The following is a 21,702-nucleotide window of genomic DNA, read 5'->3' as shown; positions in this document are numbered from 1 at the left end:
GGGATTGAACTCTGGATTTTGTGTCTGTAAATAGTTGTTTGTACATTGCAGGTGAGAAAATACCATGTAACAGTAGAAAGTTGGAGGCTGTTCAAAGAATTAAATTCTGTATTAGGATTTCACCAAAGGGTGTTTGAAAGAAAGTAGTATTGGATGGTAAAATTGGAGGGTGGATTAGTGGCCATTTCATCCCAGCAGTGTACCAAGATTATGAAATAATTGGCAATTTTTATTCTCTAATAATTGGAATTAAATATTTTTCAATCAGGGAGGTTATGTTTTGCTTCAAAAGGTTTTATGTAGAAAATATTGCATAGGTTTTTTGAGAATTGGTGGAGACTGAAATCAGGAAGAGTTAATACCAACACGTTGGTGGTATAAGTGAAATAATAAGGTCAAGACAGTAGTAGACAGAGGGAGAAGATAGTTTTGAAGAATTATCTCCTAGAGGTATGGTTTGGAGGAGAATTAAAGGGACGAGAGAAAGCATGGATGAATTAAGAAATAATTGGTTTTACCTAGGATACCAAATCTTTTTTTGTTTAGTCCAAATTAAGTCACTTTTAAAAGATTGAGAGATAATTTACATACTATCCCCTCCCCCTTTCTTTTTTGAGACGAGGTGTCTCTAACTTGCTGAGGATGGCCTCAAACTTATAATCCTTCTGCCTTAGCCTCTAGAGTTGCTGAGATTATAGGTGTGTGTTAGTATATTCAGAGTTTTACAACTATTATCATTATCTAATTCCAGAACATTTTTGTCACACCCAAAAGAAACCCTGTATACGTTACCAGTCACTCCCAATTCACCTCTCTCCATAGCCTTTGACAGACACTGATGTTTCTGTGTGGATCTGCCTGAAAAAAATCTGAAAATTTTGTGTAAATGATCATATACCTTTTTTTAAAATTTAAAAAAAATTTTTTTGTACTGGGGATTGATCCTAAGTGCTTTACCACTGAGCTATATCCCCAGTCTTTTTATTTTTTTATGTTGAGACAAGATTTTGTTAAATTGCCCATGTAGGCCTTGGACAGAGTTGCTGGGATTACAGGTGGGTGCCACCAAACCTGGCTAGTAGTCCTCTGCACTTTTTTTTTTTTTTAGTACTAAGGATGGATCCTAGGGGTGCTTAACCATTGAGCCATATCCCCAGCCCTTTAATTTTTATTTTTAGCAGGGTCTTGCAAAGTTGCAGAGGGCCTCGCTAAGTTGCTGAGGTTGGTTTTGAACTTGCTCTCCTCCTGCCTCAGTCTCCCAAGCTGCTGATTGGCTAGTAGCCTTTTAAATTTGGAAATGCACTTATATTTTCAAGGTTCATCCGTGTCTTGTATTTGAATTTCTTAGTACTTGATTTCTTCTTATGTCTGAATAATTTTCCATTGTAAATGTACCACATTTTGTTTGGGTTTTATTTCTTCTGGTTTTATTTCTTCTATTGTTTGGCTGTTATAAATAATGCTGCTCTGGACTCTTTTGAACAAGTTTTTTGTGAACATTATTTTCATTTCTGTTGGATATGTACTTAGGAGTGCAATTTGGGGTCATATGGTAACTATTTAATATTTTGAGGAATTTCCAAACTGTGTTCTACTGTGTTCACACCATTCTGTATTGAGGTTTCCAACATGTCAGTTTATTCATATTTGTGTTTGCTGTTTCTCCTTCTACCGAACCCTTCTTCTTCATCTAGCTATCTTAGTTTTAGGTGGTTATCTCATTGTGGTTTTGATTTGAATTTTCCTCATGATTAATGACATGGGCATCTTTTCATGCACTTATCAAATATTTGTATATTTTCTTTGGAGAAATGTCTATTCACGTCCTTTGTCTTCTTTTTAAGTGGATTGTTTGCCTTTATTACTTTTGAATTATAAGAGTTCTTCATATTTTCTGGTACCAAGTCCTTCTCAGATGTATTATTGGCAAATATTTTCCTTATTTTGTATTTTTCCCCCAACTTTTTTGAGTGTTCTTTGCACAAAAGTGTTTGATTTTAATGGAATCTAATTCATTTACTTTTTCTTTGGCTGCTTATGCTGTTAGTGTCCTACCAACAACCTGTGTGTATAATAAGGTTACGATGATTTACATGTACATTTTCTTCTCAAAATTTTATTGTTGCTAGGTGTGATGGTGCACCCCTGTAATCCCAGCTGCTCAGGAGGGTGAGGCAGGAGGATCGTGAGTTCAAAGACAGCCTTAGCAAAAGCGACGTGCTAAGCATCTCAGTGAGACCCTGTCTCAAAATAAAATACAAAAAAGGGGGCTGGAGATGTGGCTTGGTGGGTTGTGTGCCCCTGAATTCAATCCCTGGTACTCTCCCCTGCCCTCCCCAAAAGAGAATAACTTTGAATTCACAAAAGCTATTGGACTTCTTGCTGCCCAATATTGATTGTTTATAATTTTTGACTAGGAATATTCTGAAATTGGTCATCTTTGTAAATCTTTTTCAGTACTCTGATTTTGCTTCCTTTGTTTTTTAAATGATGGTGTTGCCAAATTAAATTTCATGTAAGCATATGAGTAGTGATATCATTGCTCTTATCTATACAGTGTTGATTTGTTTCAGCTAATATTTATTTTGCTGTATTATAAAGAGCTATATTGTGAATAATTTTTTAAAAATATTTTTTAGTTGTAGATAGACACAATACCTTAATATATATATATATATATATATATATAACAGTACAAATTATGGAATCACCAGCCAGTGACTCAATACTGCCCTTACAGCTGCTAGTTATCATTATCTTTATATGTCAAATGATGACATTTTGATCCTGAGTAGATGAAAATGAGATTGGGATAAGCCTATTTTCAAATGGCTCAAAGGACAGTTCTCAATGCTACCTTCAAGAATGAATGTTAATAGGTCAAACATGTATAGTAATTTAATTATTTTGCCTTTTAAAAATTATCTCAAATAANAATATATATATATTCTTTATTTGTGGTGCTGAAGATCGAACCTAGTACCTCAAATCTCCAGCCCTAAATATTTTTTTATTTTTTTATGTGTTTTTTTTTTTTGTGGGGGGAGGGGGAAGTACAGGGGATTGAACTCAAGGGCACTCAACCACTGAGCCACACTCCCAACCCTTTTTTTGTATATAATTCATTGTACTTATTATGCCACTTAGTAATTGTGGGTGTAGGAAAGGTAACACTTTGTTCTAATTTGTTCACTGATTTAGTTTTGTTCACTAAGTGTGGTCTAGTGATTTTTGAGATTGGATTTCAATTTAGGTATTTTATAAGTATAGTGCTGTTTTCACTATAGACAGTGTGCTTTGTGGTGGTTTTGCATGTAGTAGATTGTTTTTGGTTAGATTATAGCAATACCAGGTATTCTGGTTTTGTAGTACAGATTTTTAACATCTTCTAGAATTGTTTAAGATATTAAAATTTATTTTAAAATAATTCTTAAATTCAAAGTATAAGTCCCTACTCACAGAAGAAAAATTTTTGTGCAGAGGCAATTGTTTTGAGAGATAGTTAACATTTCACTGCTTTTATGCTCTTTGCACTTTGAACAAGGGTAATGATGCATTTCTTTAGTCAGCCCTGCAGGTGTTTAGAAAGCAGGAATCTTTGAAGAGCTGTCTACAGATTATTTGATTTGGAGGGCCTAAGATGAGGATTTGTATATGTACAAATTCCTGTGTAATTCTTTGGTTTAGTTATTTCTGTTGTGCTTATAATTACATATTCATAACTTTTTTTGGGGTGTACCAGGGATTAAATTCAGAGCACTTAACCACTGAGCCAAATCCCCAACCCCCCCCTTTATTTTTTATTGTATTTATAGAGACAGGGTCTTGCTAAGTTGCTTTAGGGCCTCGCCAAGTTGCTGATCCTCCTGCTTCTGGATTACAGGCATTTGCCACTGCTCCTGGCTTATTATTCATATCTTAAGACACACAGGTCAACAATTGTTCTTCCATAGCTCAATAGGATGGAAAGAAATATGGGTTTCTGCATCCTTTGATGTCTATCAATTAAATTTTTAAAAACAGGAAGTTAGAAGGGAATTTGTTTCCTTTTTAAAGTACAGCAAGGAAAGAGAACCTTGTTAGTTTCACACCAAGCACCCAAGAATCTGTATCTGCATGTTCTCACTTTCATCTTCTCACATAATTTAAACTCAACTCCTAAAGACCTTTATTTAAGGAAAATACTATGAATGCCTATCTGGGAACTCTGAATTTTCCAGTCCTTGGACATGGAATGTGGAGGGGATGAAAGAAAACAGATTTGAGAATATGCAAACATGAACTCGGACCTTTCCCAGAAGAAAGTCACCCAGAACTCCCCCAGCTCCTAAATCTTTACTGTAAAATGTGTTTGATGCTTTATCTAGAGTCTTATGGGAGGGCAAATACTAGAAGCTGTTACATGCAGGTAGCCAAGAGGCTGAAATGCCTGCTTGGAAGATAGCTCTAGACCCTTTTCTCACTGGAATGAGTTTATGTGTAATGTGCTTCTTGGTAGGACTGTATGAATTAGTAGAAAGGTGTATTATGAGACTAGTCCTAAATAGTTCTGACCAGGGAAAAAATTTAAGAAAGATTCTAGTATAACTGGTCTATATTAATGTTTCCTTCTTCAAAATTTGTTATGTCAAAGTTTATATTTAGCCTTTTTGATTTTTCAGGGCATTGTTCTGCCCCCTCCCCTCCTTTTGAAGTGCTGGGTATCAAACTCAGGGTCTTACACGTGCTTGTCGAGCATTATACCACTGAACCACATCCCTAGCCCCTTCACTCTTACTAGTTCTTATCCTTTTAATAATGTATTTAGTACTAGGGTTGAACCCAGGGGCACTTTACCACTGAGCTACATTCCCAGCCCCTTTTATTTTTTTATTTTGAGACAGGGTCTCACTAAATTGATGAGGCTGGCCTTCAACCTGTGATCTTCTTGACTCAGCCTCATGAGCCACTGGGATTACAGGCATGTGCTACTGTGCCTGGCTTAACCCACATATGTTTTAAAATATTTTTTTCTTTCCTGTTTGAAGAAACAGAAAAATCAGTAACACTGGAGTGGGGTGTATGTCCAATTTGGGGAACAGGGTTGTGTGAGGGGACTTTGGCCTTGTACTTTTTACCACATATTTAATCTTAGGCAATATCTATATATCAATTTTATTGCTATGTAAAATATTAAAGGGGTTTGTGGTTATTGTTTTAAGTAATGTTTATTATAGAGTAAGAAAACACAAAGAAGAAAAAAATCATCAGCATCTTAATTAACCTAGAGATAACATCTCTGTTATATTGTCTCAGCCTGAAAGAAAATTCATGTTTAAATATACAGTTTTTTTTGGCTGGGGCTGTGGCTCAAGCGGTAGCGCGCTCACCTGGCATGCGTGCGGCCCGGGTTTGATCCTCAGCACCACATACAAACAAAGATGTTGTGTCCGTCGAAAACTAAAAAATAAATATTAAAAAATTCTCTCTCTCAAAAAAAATATACAGTTTTGTACAGTTTGGCAAAAAATTTTATGCTTTGTGATATACTAGTTAACTTAGAATATCTTTTTTTTAATATATCTTCCAGATCTTAAGTGTTAACCTTCATTCTTTTTAATTGCTGCATGTTGCTCTAGCATATTTAAATACTTTATTTTACTCATTGTTGTTGTATATATAGATTGTTTCAACTTTATCTAATTCCTTGTAGGTAGATCTATACACATACATTATGATTTTAGGTGTAGAATTGCTGGATCAAGTACACATAGATACTTTTGAGACATTAGCTACTGTCCAGCCAGATTCCCCCCTCCTGGAAGGATTGTGCTTATTTGCACTCATTATGGTGTATGAGAATCTCCCTAACCAAGGCTACATCAAAGGGTATCCAGGTGACTAGCCTACAGTCTTAGTGTTTTCAATGTAAGATAAAGGATAAAGCCTGAAAATAGAGCAATTCCCATATCCATGGTTTTTTGGAGAAAATATTCTGAGCATGAAAACTAGTTTTATTTCATACCCAGTATGTGATTGGCATTAGTTAGGTTGTAGTGGGTTTGGGGGATGCTTACATCTGGGATTTTTGGATTTTGGCTTTCTGATTAGGGATGGGTGTACTAATTGCTGTTCTAGGTTCAAGTTCTCTACTAATAGATTGATGTTATGTTCAGCCTACTGGCAGGACTAATGTTTTGTTAATATGGAGAGATGTTTCAACTGAACATTTAGTAGATTGAAGTATTGAAAATTAGAGATGCCGAAGTAGCCTACATACTTGGAATCCAAAGAAACTTTGGACAGAATTTAATTGCCTTTTGAAATGTTTACTGAACATCATATTTCAAGGTAGAAAAGCACTCTTCTGGCATACTGGTTGTTCTTTGAATTTCACTTTTGGATTTGGGAAGGGAATGGAGAGAAAGAGTAAACTAGGCACATAATTGGCAAGGAGAGCAAATAATTACAACTCTCAACAATGCAGCCTTGTTTACTCTTTGCCTAGCTGGATTCTGAAACTGGATTCCTTGGCTCTGTGAACTACTTAGCACAAGAACACTCCTTTCCTTTACAGTACTTGAAATTAAAAACATGCTGAAGAGAACTCAGTCACGTATTTCTTAGATGAGTACATACTGTCACTGTTAGGACTTTGTGGTGTAAAGTTTTAATAATGGGAAATGAGCTGGGAATGGTTTGTCGGTAGAAGTTTCTGGAATGTGTTTTTAGGTTTGTTTGTGTTGTGGCGTTTTAGGTGAAGAGGTTATTTATATAAATCAGAAGGTTCTTGCAATGAGGAATCTGCTAGAGTGTTAAAGATTTATTTATTTATTTATAAAGCAAATGAACAATGAGTGCTTCATTTAATGAGCAATTTACTGAGTTATAATTACCTTAGTTATAAGAAAAATATTTTAACTTACAGGGTTTTTTTTTTCAAAGAATATTTTTGAGTAGTATTGTAAAACTTAATCTGTTTTGTAAAACTTAGGTGACATTGTTGTTTTATTTAATTATTTGTTAGGATCTGCTAGTAAATTTTTTTTTTTATTAAAAGGATTAACCAGGCATTGAAATATGAGGGTCCTTTTCTTCCTAATTTTAACAGTTTTGAAAGATTCATTTATTTGGGAGCAGTGAGGAAAATTAAGGGCAAACTTCAACTCTCAAGCTTGTTAATAGGGGACTAGAGGAAATGTTTTAAGAAGTCACATCAGGTTTTAGATCTTTTATTTGTATGTGAGATAAGCTTGCTATGAATATTGAGATCTAAAATCTCTCTCTCCTGCTCTTTTTTTTCTTTCATTTTCACTCATTGGTTTTTCCCTGGGTAAATATTTCATTGTGGTTCTCAACAAAGTCCTGATGAAAAAAACTTTTAATTAAAATTGTAAAATTCTGTCATCTGCTTATACTGAATTATTTTATCTGTTTTCAGCACTGGTTGGATGGCACAAAAAGCATCAAAAAGCAAGTGAAAAGTAAGTGTTTTTAAAATTGCAGAAAAGTGGAAATCAACTGTTTTAGAAACTCTTATTATAAAGATATTAAAAGTCTTTTTTTTTTTTTTGCTGTACTGGGGATTGAACCCAGGGGTGCTCCAACCACTGAGCTATAACCTTCTTTAATTTTATTTTGAGAAAGGATCTTGCTAAACTGCTGAGGTGGCCTCAAATTTGTGATCCTCCTGCCTCAGTCTCCTGACTTGGTTAATCTATAGTCTTCTATTCTTGAGATGACAGGTGATCATGATAATACTATGTTATAGTTAGTTCTTAAAAAAAAAAATCTACTGATTGATCTTTTTGTGTCAAGTTTAAGACTGTGGCAAACTTTAAATAATATCACAGGCACCTGTTATTGCCTGTCCAATTCCAGTATATTTTCAGCAAATTTACTAGCTGAAATTATTTCTGTTTGTTTATTTTTGCTGCACTGGATGTTGAACCCAGGAGCTACCTCCTCAGCCCTTTTTTTGTTTTGTTTTGAGACACATCACACCAAGTTACCGACTTAGCTTGAATTTGGAATCCTCCTGAGTAGGTGGAATTATAGGCATGCACCACTGTATATGTCTTGAAAATTATTAAATAGTGAAATTAAAATAAAATAATAATAATAAAAGTCAAAACTTTTTTCTTTCTTTTATAATTGCAGTTGGTTCACCGTATTGTCTGCATCTTCGAGTTAAGTTTTATTCCTCAGAACCAAATAATCTTCGTGAAGAGCTAACCCGGTAAGACCACTATGTGGAGCTATATATATATATATATATTTTTTTTTTTAATATTTTTAGTTGTAGATGAACATACCTTTTCAAATATTATTTATTTTTATGTGGTATTAAAGATCAAAACCAGTACCTCACACATGATAGGCAAGTGCTCTACCACTGAGCCACAGCGCCATCCCCTTATATAGGGTTATTTTGATGGTATTGGAAAAATGTCTTAGGATTCTTTCTAGTTTATATAAAACTAATGAAATGGATCCCTTGGTAACAAAACCATAGACAGTAGAATTTTATTCTGGAACAACGTTTTTAATGCATATGATTTTTTTCTGCTTATTTATTGGCTTCCAGAGTAGGCTTTTGAAATAGTTGATTCCTGAGCATCCTCCAAAGGCAACTATAGAAAATTCTTTTTTTATGTACTGTTTTCAATACATTGCAATATTGTGTTTATTGACTTTGAAAATAATCTATCTTTGGTCATTGGGGGTTTAGTCAAGTTGGTGCCTGACTTTCTTTTGTTTTTTATGGTACTGGGGATTGAACTCAATGCCTCAGCCTTGTTTGGGTGCTAGGTAAGTGCTCTACTACTGAGCCACATCTGCAACCCTTTTTATTTTTTATTTTGAGACAGGATCTCCCTAAATTGCTTTGAATTTGTGATCCTCCTGCCTCAGCCTCCTGAGTCATATGGATTACAGGCCTATATCACAATGCCTGGGTGGCTTCTTTCTTTGCTTATTCATTAAGATGTCATTGATGAATGAAAATGTTAGATCCTGAGATAGTTTGAATAGTTTTGAACAAACTTTAGGTTATATGCACTTTATTTTATTCTGCCTTCTTGATATTGATTTATTGACTCTATTGCATATATGACAGTGAGATTATAGCTGTTATTCAGAGTCATGCCCATGTCTGTATCCCTTCAGATATGAGGTGGATATGTTGTCACAGAACCCATTCTTTTTAAAAATTTTTTATTTTTCGCCAGGGATTGAACTCGGGGGCATTCCACCACTGAGTCACACCTCATCCCTGTTTTGTATTTTATTTAAAAACAGGGTCTCACTGAATTGCTTAGTGCCTCGCCATTGCTGAGGCTGTTTGAACTCGCAAACCTCCTGCCTTAGCCTCTCCAGCCGCTGGGATTGCAGTGATGTACCACTGTGCCCAGCCTCAGAGCCCATTCTTTTTTTTAACATTTCTTTTTATTTGTTTATTTTTATGTGGTGCTGAGCATCGAACCCAGTGCCTCATGTGAGCAAAGCACTTGCTCACATGAGGCACTGGGNGGATCGAACCCGGGCCGCACGCATGCCAGGCGAGTGCGCTACCGCTTGAGCCACATCCCCAGCCCTCTATATTTTCTTTTAAATATTTTATTGTGGGTAAAATTCTAGAATTAAGAGTGTTTTCAAATTTGGATGGATTTTTTTTTCGGAGTAGTTTGTTACCTTTAGTTAAATTTCTGCCTTTTATCTTTTCTTAGGTATTTATTTGTTCTTCAGTTAAAACAAGATATTCTCAGTGGAAAGTAAGTATTAGTTACTTAGTAATAATAACTGTACATTTTTATGAGCAGTCAATTATTTTCAAAATAAGTTTATAATTATGAAAAGGAAATAGTCAACATAATATATGTATTATTTTCTTAAAGTGATGGCTAAAATGAACCTTAAAATGTAGGTTATGAAATTGACAACAAATTTCTATTTTGTTCTTAGATTAGAATGTCCTTTTGATACAGCAGTACAGTTGGCAGCTTATAATCTGCAAGGTAAGTAAGCAGTTCCTGTGCTTATTCTAAGACTAAAGCGTGATTCTTTTTTGTGTTTTTAGTGAAAGAATTTCAAGAGTATAATCGTGTGTAAGAAAAGAATGCTGTTTTTGTTTAAACTTGTCAGTGTCCAACTCTGACTTTTATTTTCATTTGTTTTAGAGGATTATCTTCTTTTTATTTCCTTTCATTTCTTTGCCCCTTTCCATCTATATTGTTGTCAAATAACAGTTACAGTCTGACAGTTCAATAAATGTCATGATTGGGACCTAAGCTGATTTTTTCCCTCCTTAAAAAGAATGCAGTGATACATGAATAAGTTATTGTTATAGCTGCTAGCTTTGATGTATTTAGTTTTATTCTTTGTTGGTGATTTCTTTTGGTACTGGGGATTTAACCTAGGGATGCTCTACCACTAAAGCTACATCCCCATCCTCCCCCTTTTAAAAATATTTTTTAGTTGTCAGTGGACCTTTATTTTATTTATTTATATGTGGGTCTGAGAATTGAACTCATTGCCTCACACATGCTAGGCAAGAGCTCTACCACTGAGCCACAACCCCAGCTCCATCCTTTTCCGTTTTTATTATCTGAGACCTGGTCTTGCTAGGTTATTGAGGCTAGACTTGAACTTGGGATTCTCTTGCCTCACTGTCCCTCACAGTGGAACATGCTGGAATTACAGGCATGTTCCACTGCATTAGACTCTTTAATCTTAAAAATGAATCCATGAAGGAATTGTTTAGAGTATACTTAAAATCTCCTGTTGAGCTGGGCACAGTGGTGCATGCCTGTAATCCGAGCTGCTTGGGAGACAGAGGCAAGAGTATCGAGAATTCAAAACCAGCCTCAGCCACAGCAAAGTGCTAAGCAACTAAGTCAGTGAGACTCTGTCTGTAAATAAAACACAAAAAAGAGCTGGGATGTGGCTCAGTGGTTGAGTATCCCTGAGTTCAATTCTTGGTATCCACCTCCCCATCCCAAAAAAGCTCCTGATGGTCATTTTATAAAGTATTCTCTTAATTCTGATAAATGAGAATGAAAAGCTTATTTGTGTACCTTGCAACATTGATTAAACAGTACTAAGCTTAAGAATTCTCTTCTAAAAGGCTGGGATATATAGCTCAGTTGGTGTAGAGTGCTTGCCTCACATGCACAAGGCCCTGGGTTCTATCCCCCAGCACCAGGGAAAAAAAAAAAAAAGAATTCTTTTTTTTAAGACATTATTAAAGAATTAAAAAAAAAAAAACTTTAGTCTTTCCCAAGGCAAAAGGAAATACTTTGCTAGCAACATCTTTATACATACTAAAAGAAAAAAAATAGTACTTAATGATGATCAAGTCTAGTTCTATGCTTTTTTAGTGTTCCGTAGTCCCCAAGATCAGTAGTATTTATTTGCCATTGTGTAGATAATAGTACTAATTTTTTTTTATGTCCTATGGTAAACTTAATGTTTGCCCATTTGTGCATTCATTATTGAAGAAAGCACATTTTCCAGTTGATTTGGGGATTGGTAATGAAATTTTTGCATTTCAATTTTTTCATTAATGTAAATTTTTATTGTCCTGCTTCTTTTTACGATTCTATTCTATCTCCAAATTAAAACTAGTGTTCTCAACTACATAGTATCAGGTAGATGCTGGCTTGGAAATGCTGGTGTTAATGATTAGAAAAGTTTAGTTGCCCATTTATTTTTGTGCTACTAGGGGTGGAATCCAAGGCCTTATGCATGCTAGGCAAGTACACTGAGCTACACCCCTCACCCACAAATATTTTATTGAAAGCACACTTATATTTCATTATTTCTATATAAGATTGTTAATTCTAAAAGCTTTGATATACTGTAAAGCTGTCATTTTCAGAATGTTACACTATTTGTTGCCTCATATATTCTTTTTGTATCTCATTCTGTAAGTTTTATGACAACCAGAGTACACGCTTCTTTTTTAAATTTTTTTTTAGATACACATGACAGTGTATTTTGACATATACACATGGAATATGGTACGTGCTTCTTGAAAATAGGGTTTAAGAAAACATTTTTTTAAAAGTTTTTGATTTATTTTTTAGTTATAACTGGACACAATATCTATTTATTTATTTTTTTGTGGTGCTGAGGATTGAATCCAGGGCCTCTCACAAGTGCTAGGCGAGCACTCTACCACAGAGCCACAATCCCAGCCCCCCTTTTTAATTTTCACATAACTTGAGTCACAGTAGTGATCAGTAAATACATGCCCTGTGTGGAATACAAACTCAATAGAAAATGAGTGGTTACCATTGTTATTTAATATGTCGAGATACTTCTCATGTGTATATATATATATATATATCTCCACAACTAGACTTAGTAGAATGAAAAACATTTTAACTTTCTTTTTTTTTTGGTCAGGTTCTTTTTTTTTTAAATTTTTAAATTTTATTTTTTTATTGGTTGTTCAAAACATTACAAAGCTCTTGACATATCATATTTCATACATTAGATTCAAGTGGGTTATGAACTCCCATTTTTACCCCAAATACAGATTGTAGAATCACATCGGTTACACATCCACATTTTTACATAATGCCATATTAGTAACTGTTGTATTCTGCTACCTTTTCTATCCTCTACTATCCCCCCCAAAATTTTAACTTTCTAATACAAGTGAAATATTCTTTTAAAAGAACATGTCAAAAATATAGAAAACTCTGCTATGGTATTTTTCTTTTCTCTCCAAACCAACAAGTTCAGAAAAGCACAGATGAGTATGTAAATGTTTATGCACTGCTCTTTTTCTTCTCCCTCTCCCAACTTTATTTTCAGTAATTCTGAGTTATTTCTTTGTTTTTTTTTCCCCTGGTACTGGGGATTGAACTCAAGGGCACTCAGCCACTGAGCCATATCCCCAGCCCTTTTTTGTATTTATTTAGAGACGGGGTCTCACTGAGTTTCTTGGTGCCTCACTGTTGCTGAGGCTGTCTTTGAACTCGAGATCCTCCTGCTTCAGCCTTCTGACTGCTGGGATTACAGGCATGTGCCACCATGCCCAACCTGTTACTTCTTTAGGATTAATATTTACATCCTAAGAACACAGGGACTATACCTTACAGTGTTACATGGTATTGTGTTCTGTGACATTACTTTGATTCTTTATAGATACCAGCTAAATGTTTTTTTGAGAATTGCTAATGTACTCATTATCAAGTCAAAAGATTGTTCTATGTAAGTCTAGAAAGTAACTTTCAAAGCTAAGCATTAGTAGAATAAATAAATAAATTTAAAAAAAGCTAAGCATTAGACTATGAATAAATGAAAAGAAAGATATGCCTGTAATCCCGGTGACTTGGGAAGTTGAGTCAGGAGTTGAGTCAGTCTGAGGCCAGCCTCAGCCACTTGGTGATATCCTGTCTCAAAGGATTGGAGATATAGCTCAGTGGTAAAGTACCCCTTGGTTTAATCCCCAGTATCCCTCCACCACCAACAACAGAAAATCTGAGTGTGGTGGTGTCCGCCTATAATTCCAGTGATTCAGAGGCTAAGGTAGGAGGATATCAAGTTTGAGGCCAGCCTCAGGTGAGACCTTTAGCAACCTAGCAAGACCTTGACTCAAAAAGGACTAGGGATGTAGCTCAGTGGTTAAGTGTCCCTGGGTTCAATCCCTAGTACCAAAAAGAAAGAAAGAAGAAATAGGAAGAAAGGAAGAAGAGAGGGAGGGAGGGAGGAAATGTTTGTGTACAGACTGGTAAAAGAATCTAATCTCCCCAACAATTTTTTATAAAACAGATTTTGAAGAAGGATTCAGCAGGAAATTTAATTAGTATTAACACGATGTAATTTTGTGTACCTTATGTTTGTAGCTGAACTTGGTGACTATGATCTTGCTGAACACAGTCCTGAACTTGTCTCTGAGTTCAGGTTTGTGCCCATTCAGACTGAAGAAATGGAACTGGCTATTTTTGAGAAATGGAAAGAATACAGGTACTTGACATTTGATCACACTTTTTTAACATCACCACAATAGTTATTTCATACCAGTTTTCTTCTTTGATAGAGAATTCATTTTATATTATTATTTTAAAAGTTATATTTTAATTTTTAGAGGTCAGACACCAGCACAAGCTGAAACCAATTATCTGAATAAAGCCAAATGGCTAGAAATGTATGGGGTTGACATGCATGTGGTCAAGGTAAGCATTGTGTTGTGGTGCCTTTAAAAAAATTGGTTCCTTTGGAACTTAAGGTGATTATGAATTTTGTATATAGGCGAGAGCATAGAGTTTACATATGCTAGCTAGCAAAGGATACTTTTAGATAGATGTACGATTTTAAAACAAGGTTGAGATTAAATATTGAATGACTGGAATTGCATAGGACAATTCATAAGAAAGAAGAAAAAAATTTAAAAGAAGTATATAGGTGTTTCTAAGCTCTTAATATTTTTAGCTGGGAAAAATTGCTGTTTTTTAAGATTTTTAAACCACTTTTTTTTTCTTTTTTTACTTCATATTATGCCACTTAATTTCATTACTCAGTAGGCTCTGTTAAAATAATTAAGGAAGTGAAGTTGAAAATATAGGTTGAGGTGCTGGTGCTATAGCTCAGTGATAGAGCACTTGCCTCACACATATGAGGCACTGGATCCTCAGCACCACATAAAAATAAAGATATCATGTCCATCTACAACTAAAAATAAACAAATAAAACAAATTATTTTTTAAAGTATAAAAAAAGAAAGAAAATATAACTTGAGAGGTCTTTGATAAAATATAAACAATAGTGATTTGTGTTATTTCTAGGTAAATTAGCAACATTTCGAAATTTGTCATTTAAGTGGCAGGTAGAATTATAGGAGGACCCTGGAAAGAGCTTTCTTCATATTGGGAGTTTAACTACTCACTCTCATTGAAGACATGCCTTACAACTGCGGTAGTCCTTCACTTACCCATGCTTTTGCTTTCTTCAGTTTCATTTATCCATGGTCAACGAAGTTCCAAAAATATTACATAGAAATTTTCCCAACTAATAAGATACAGTTTGAGAGAAGAGACCATATAACTTTTATTACAGCATATTGTTAAAATTGTTCTATTATTGTTAACCTCTTACTGTGCTTAATTTATAAATGAAACTTTATAATAAGTATATAAGTATTGGAAAAAAGCATAGCAATTCTAGCTCTAGGTACTATGCGTGATTTTAGGAATCTTCTGGGAACTTCAGAACATAGCCCCTGTGGATAAATGGGATTACTGTGTAGTATTTCAGACACTGTATGTATGCATGGATTTTCCAGAGAATGGATTTGGATATGCTAATTGTTGAAAACATCTTTCATATTAATATTAGCTGTATGGATGTAATTAATATATTCAGCATGAAAATAAAATTGAACAGTTACATGAAAATGTGAAACCTGTTTTAGGCAAATAGAACTAACGCATTTTTTTCTTGTTAAATTAGGCTAGAGATGGGAATGACTATAGTTTGGGACTGACCCCAACAGGAGTCCTTGTTTTTGAAGGAGACACCAAGATTGGCTTATTTTTTTGGTAAGCAGAGTTACAGTTCACAGATACGTACTGTTTTGTTTTTAATGAGTAAAATTGTTTAAATTTTTTTTTTTTTGTAGTGGGAATTGAACCCCGGAACACTTGACCCTTGAGCTATATCCTCAGTCCTTTTGATTTTTTAAAATTTTGAGACAGGGTCTCATTAGGTTACTACGGATTTTGCTAAATTGCCGAGGCTGGCCTTGGTCATGGGATCTTCTTGCCTTAGCCTCTCAGGTCTCTGGGATCACACAGGCATGCATCACCATGCCCAGCTAATAAAAACATTTATGTCAAATGAATACATGAAATACAGTTGGAAAATCACGTAGTTCTGAAAAGTTTGTAAATGAAAAGCAACTGTCTTCTTTCATCACCTTCTTTTTTTTTTTTTTTTTTTTTTTTATGGTGCTGAGGATTGGGTTTGGGGTGCTCTGAGCTACATCCCCAGCCCTTTTTTCTAGCTGTATTCTCTATTAGTTTCAAAGTGTGTCAAAGTATGTTTTAATATTATATATTTTTGTATTTATTTAATGTTTTTCATGGGCACTCCTTCCCTTTATGCTGCTATATTACTATTTTTATTTTTAAGGTTTTAGTTTGTTTTTTGTTCTGTAGACATACTCTTTACCCTTTCTTATGTAAGAGGGAGGGGAGCTGTTAGTACTTTTACCCCTTCTTTTAAACTTGGTTCATTTTTCTGTGTTCTCACTTTTATCATCCATACTTTACATTTTACTTTTACATCAAGGATAGATTTTATGGATTTTATAACCATTAGTCTTTCAGGTTTTATCTGGTGTTCTAAAAGCTTAAAAATCAGGAAATAGTGTTTACATTATTATGTCACAACTTGTACCATGCTTAGAAGTGTACTGGTGTTATAGACATGAGTCAAAGGTGGCTCATGTGTATTGGCCTCTCTGTTATTTGATTTTTTAAAAACTTTTTGTAGTTATAGATGAACAGCATGCCTTTATTTATTTTTATGTGGTGCTAAGGATCAAACCCAGTGCAAGCACTCTGCCACTGAGCTACAGCCCCAGCCCTGTTATTTGATTCTTTTTTTTTTTTTTTAATATTTATGTTTTAGTTGTAGTTGGACATAAAACCTTTATTTCACTTATTTTTTTTTAATTTTTATTTATTTTTTTTATTGCTTGTTCAAAACATTACAAAGCTCTTGACATATCATATTTCATACATTTGATTCAGGTGGGTTTTGAACTCCCAATTTTACCCCAAATACAGATTGCAGAATCACGTCGGTTACACATCTACATTTTTACATAATGCCCTATTAGTAACTGTTGTATTCTGCTACCTTTCCTATCCTCTACTATCTCCCCTCCCCTCCCCTCCCATCTTCTCTCTCTACCCCATCTACTGTAATTCATTTCTCTCCTTGTTTAATTTCACTTATTTTTATGTGGTGCTGAGGCTCGAACCCAGGGTCTCACATGTGGGAGGCAAGCGCTCTACTGCTGAGCCACAACACCAGCCTCTTGATTCTTTGATGTTATTGAATTCTTTACATTAGGCCAGAACAAGGTCTGGGGATGTGGTTTGGTGGCCAAGTATCTGGGATCAATTCCCAGGACCAAAAACAAAATAGGCCAGAACAGTTAGCTCACAGCCCTCTACTTAAACTGAAATGTACATTCAGGTCTTCCTTGTAGGGATTTTCTTGAGATTTGAGTGGAACATTTTTACAATCTTACCTTGATGGATGAAGAAGCTGGAGCATTTATCTTTTCAGTCCTTGGTTGTTAATTCTTTGGAATTCGGCTTGCTTTGAAACATGCCTTGTGGCCTGAGGATACTCTAAGGCAGAGAGAAAAAGAGGCCACCTTTTGTGCTTCCTCATAAAGTTGTAAAAATTTAAAGATTAGTCTTTGGGAGTGAGAGTCAAATTTTCTGACATTCACAATTCATAGAAATACAGAGTTAAACGTGGCAAGTGGTTTAGATTTCTGGTACAGGTTGGAGAGATGGAGTTAGAAAGTGGACCATACAGTGAGGTTTTAAAAAAAAAAACTTTTAAAAAACATGTATATCCTGTTTAAGCACTTTGGTTTACAAAATTGCTGTAGAAGACAAAAATTGAAGACCCTGATCAATAATATTTTCCTACATGACATTTTAAGCTTTATGATATTTCCTGTATCCAATTCCTGTGATATTTCTTTAACACTGAAATAATTTTATCTGTGCCTGGGGAATCTTTTACACCATAGTTGGGGGTCTGTGAAATACATAAATTTCTTCATTTTCTTTTTTTCCTTTACATTTTTAATGTCTTATGTATATGTAGCATCAATTTTGATAAAGGTATTGTTTTTAAAATATGTATTTTCCTTTTTCTTTTAGAGTAGACTTTTTTTGATAGGTAGTATAGATTATATTTACCCTTTTAGTATTCAGTTCAGGAGTTAGATGATTAAATACACTTGAAATAAAAACATTTTTTAATCTGGCTGTTTGTCTTATATTTTAGGCCCAAGATAACCAGAATGGATTTTAAGAAGAATAAAATAACCTTAGTGGTTGTAGAAGATGATGATCAGGTAGGAATTTTGTTGTATTAACTGCTTAACAATAACTATGTTATAGTAATTAATGTCTCTATTTTATTATTATTATTTTTTTTGTTGCCAGGGATTGAACCCCGGGGGGCTTTACCACTGAACCACACACCTAGCCGTTCTTATTTTTTTGAGACAGGATCTTGCTTGGGTTCTTGCTAAGGCTCTTGCTAAATTGCTGAGGCTGGCTTTGAACTTGTGATCCTCTTGTCTCAGTCTTCCAAGGATTCTAGATGCATGACCTTGGCAACATATCTTTATAAGGGGGGATACCAATCACAACATGTTTCATTGTTTTACACAGTCATAGAAAAAACTTTGTATAAAGAAGTTCCTGATTTAGGTCATACCATTTTAAAAATTTGGGCTGGGATTGTGGCTCAGCGGTAGAGTGGTTGCCTAGCACAGGCTGGACCCGGGTTCGATTCTCAGCACCACATAAAAATAAAGGCATTGTGTTGTGTCCATCTACATCTAAAATATATATGGATTTCTGCTATTAAGATTAAAGATAATATAATTAATATAATTAAAGTTTGTTCTTTGTTTTTTCATGTATAATATAAATGAGGTATGCAAAAATATAAATTTAAGCAACCATATCCCCTTCATATCTGATTAAAAAAATTAAAAGATCTACCTAATAATATTCTTCAAAGCCTTTTGAACTAAGGATTACCAAATTTTATCAGTAAAATGTAATTCTTAATCAGTTCAAACATAGATGCATCTCAGATGCATTATGCCAAGTAAAAGAAGTCAGATTCAAAAAAAGATTAAGTACTGTTGGGGATACTATAATCTCAGCTGCTTAGGAGGATGAGACAGGATGAGACAGGATAGTCTAAGTACCAGGCCAGCTTAGACAACTTATTAAAGACCCTGTCTCAAAATAAAAGAATATAGCTCAATTGTAGAGTGCTTGCCCAGCACATACAAGGCCCTGGGTTTCATCTCCAGTACTGCAAAAAGTTAAAAAGATTATATACTATGTGATTTTATTTATGACAGTCTGGGAAGATGAAGCTTGTAGGAATAGAAAATAGGTCACTGATTACTTGGGATTAAAGGTTGAGAAGGGGGTTGACTACCAAAGATCAGAAGTCTGAGGGATATATTTGGTGGTTGAGGGAACTATTCTATAGCTTTATTTTGCTGTTGATTATACAACTGTATATTTGTCAAAACTCACAGAATTGTACATCTAAAATTATATGTAAATTAACAAGCTTTAAAGATATATGAAAAGATACAGATGTAAGCACACTGTGTAAAATGCTAATAGTTGTTGACAGTACATGGTATCTCTGTGGGTATTCAATTTTTGTATATGTTTGAACATTTTTATAATTAAATGTTGGAGAGATTTTAAGATTTTGTTATGATTTTTCTCTCCTTTCCTAGGTAAATTGTACTTCTTCCATTTAAAATGCTTCCTATGGGGCTAGAGTTGTGGCTCAGTGGTAGAGCGTTTGCCTGGCATGTGTGAGGCCCTAGGTTTGATCCTTAGCACCACATATAAATAAATAAATAAATAAATAAATAAATAAATGAGATCCATTGGCAACTAAAAAATATTAAAAATCAAATGCTTCCTATATTTTTTATCATATTTAGACATATATTCACATTTCCAGTATGTTTATAATTTATGATTTGTTTATTCCTCCTGATTATTATTAGTAATATATTTTGGATGTACCATTGTAAAGTAGGTGAAAGTACAAGAATGGGAGTTTTACCAAAACTTTGCCATTCTTGAATTTTTTAAAAAAATTTCGCTTATGATAATGGAATATTACTGTTTTAAACTTGATCTTTTAGTAGTTAATATTTGGTCATACTTACTTATATTTCTTTTTTTGGTCAGCATTTTCTGTTCATTTCTTTTCCTATTTTTCCCCACAAAGGTGCAATATGAAAACGTCATAAATTTCAACATAAATGTTAATAAGTAGAAAGCCAAGATCAGGTGGTATTCTGTATCATGGTAGTAATTTACAGATGATTTTCTGTGCTTATTACATAACTAAATATGTTAACTGGAAAAATGGTTAAGACTGTAGCAATTACTTAAAGTTACTACTATATAACTTGGAGTATGGTTTTTTGTCAAATTTTTAATAATGATACTGCACTGGTCACATCTCTCTAATAAGAGCACAAACACCCATGTTGGCAAACAGTCTTTGAGTTTATCATCTGGTCAACATTAATAAGTGCTGGGGATGTGGCTCAAGCGGTAGCGCGCTTGCCTGGCATGCGTGCGGCCCGGGTTCAATCCTCAGCACCACATACAAACAAAGATGTTGTGTCCGTCGAAAACTAAAAAATAAATATTAAAAAACTCTCTCTCTCTCTCTCTCTCTCTCTTTAAAAAAAAAATTAATAATATAAAAGAAGCAGTGGTTTGTTAGAAGCCTGTTATGGTTGTGTTGATTGCTGGTGCTTAATGGGAAGTATTGCTTTTCACTTGGTACATTTTGGTAGTCTGTTTTGACTGTAAAGTTATACATCTATGAATAAAGGTGATGAGTGCTTATGTTCCTGGTACAGTGTGAGATTTTTTACTTAACAGGATGAATGAAAAAATTTTTATATTCTCCAGATTTGAGTGGAGTGGGAGGGAGAAATAAGTAGAGAAGCAATTGCAACAGTTTGATTAGTTGTAAGATAGGAGTGCATAATCTTTGCAAGTGTGCATAGATATATGGTCATGTGTTCTCATTTTTGTGCACTAAAATGCTATTTAGTGAAGAGAAATAGTAATTGACATGGGAAGCACTTCATGTTATAGTAAGTGAATTTTTGGTACATTAATATTTTTATGCCTGGAATTTTTTTAAATGGTAATACTTTGTGTAGAGAAATTTACATGAACTTCAAGTGGGTGGGTATGTTATTGCAAGTCGATTTCAGCTTTGGATGATTTAGATTTTTCTTCATGGTAATGGGGATTGAACTCAGGGATTCTTTGTCAGGTATAGCGTACAAATATCTTCTCTTTAACTTTCTTTTCCTTCTTTTTAAAGTATCTTTTGGGTGAACAGAACCTTATCAATGTAATACAGCTCATAATTTATTTTCCTTTGTGGTTGGCATTTTTGTGTCTTAGAATTTAAGAATATTTTAATATTTTCCTATAACAAGATGATAAAGAAATTGGCATTGAAAAATAGTTTTAAATGAGAAAACAGTTTAAATTATAAAATATTTCAAGCAAATTGAAAAATACAAAAATTATAATACCCATTTTTCTCAGGATCTAGGATTATAGCATTTTGATTAAGATCTCTTTTAGAAATAGATAAGTAAAGATATATCTGGGTGCAGAGGTACATTGCCTTTAATCCCAGTAATTCAGGAAGTGGAGGTAGGAGGATTGCAAGTTTGAGGCCAGCCTGGACAACTTAGCAAGACCCTGTCTTAAAACAAAAATGGCTGGGAATGTAGTTCGAGAGTGGAGTGCCTGTGGTTTTAATCCACAGTACCGAAAATGAAAAAAGAAAAATTTACATAAACATAAATATACTTGCAGCTTGCTTATTTTATTTAAACACTCTGGCTGTGTAGATTTAGTTTATTCATTT

The 21,702-nt window shown here is 34.3% G+C and overlaps 1 protein-coding gene across 2 annotated transcripts in view; it reads left to right on the top strand.

Moving 5' to 3' along the window:
- LOC107155721 (band 4.1-like protein 5) overlaps window positions 1-21,702 on the top strand; it is an 83,835-nt gene that overhangs the window by 19,862 nt on the left and 42,271 nt on the right. For both annotated transcript variants that reach the window (XM_048810412.1, XM_015501692.2), the window contains exons 4-11: window positions 7,421-7,463; window positions 8,140-8,218; window positions 9,708-9,752; window positions 9,943-9,995; window positions 13,836-13,956; window positions 14,078-14,165; window positions 15,439-15,527; window positions 18,025-18,094. In XM_048810412.1, the coding sequence (XP_048666369.1) occupies window positions 7,421-7,463; window positions 8,140-8,218; window positions 9,708-9,752; window positions 9,943-9,995; window positions 13,836-13,956; window positions 14,078-14,165; window positions 15,439-15,527; window positions 18,025-18,094 (588 nt within the window). The remainder of the gene's footprint in view (window positions 1-7,420; window positions 7,464-8,139; window positions 8,219-9,707; window positions 9,753-9,942; window positions 9,996-13,835; window positions 13,957-14,077; window positions 14,166-15,438; window positions 15,528-18,024; window positions 18,095-21,702) is intronic.

This window comes from Marmota marmota, unplaced genomic scaffold, assembly GCF_001458135.2.
Source record: "Marmota marmota marmota unplaced genomic scaffold, marMar, whole genome shotgun sequence".
Classification (NCBI taxonomy): Eukaryota; Metazoa; Chordata; class Mammalia; order Rodentia; family Sciuridae; genus Marmota; species Marmota marmota.
This window is presented reverse-complemented; position numbering and strand designations above follow the sequence as displayed.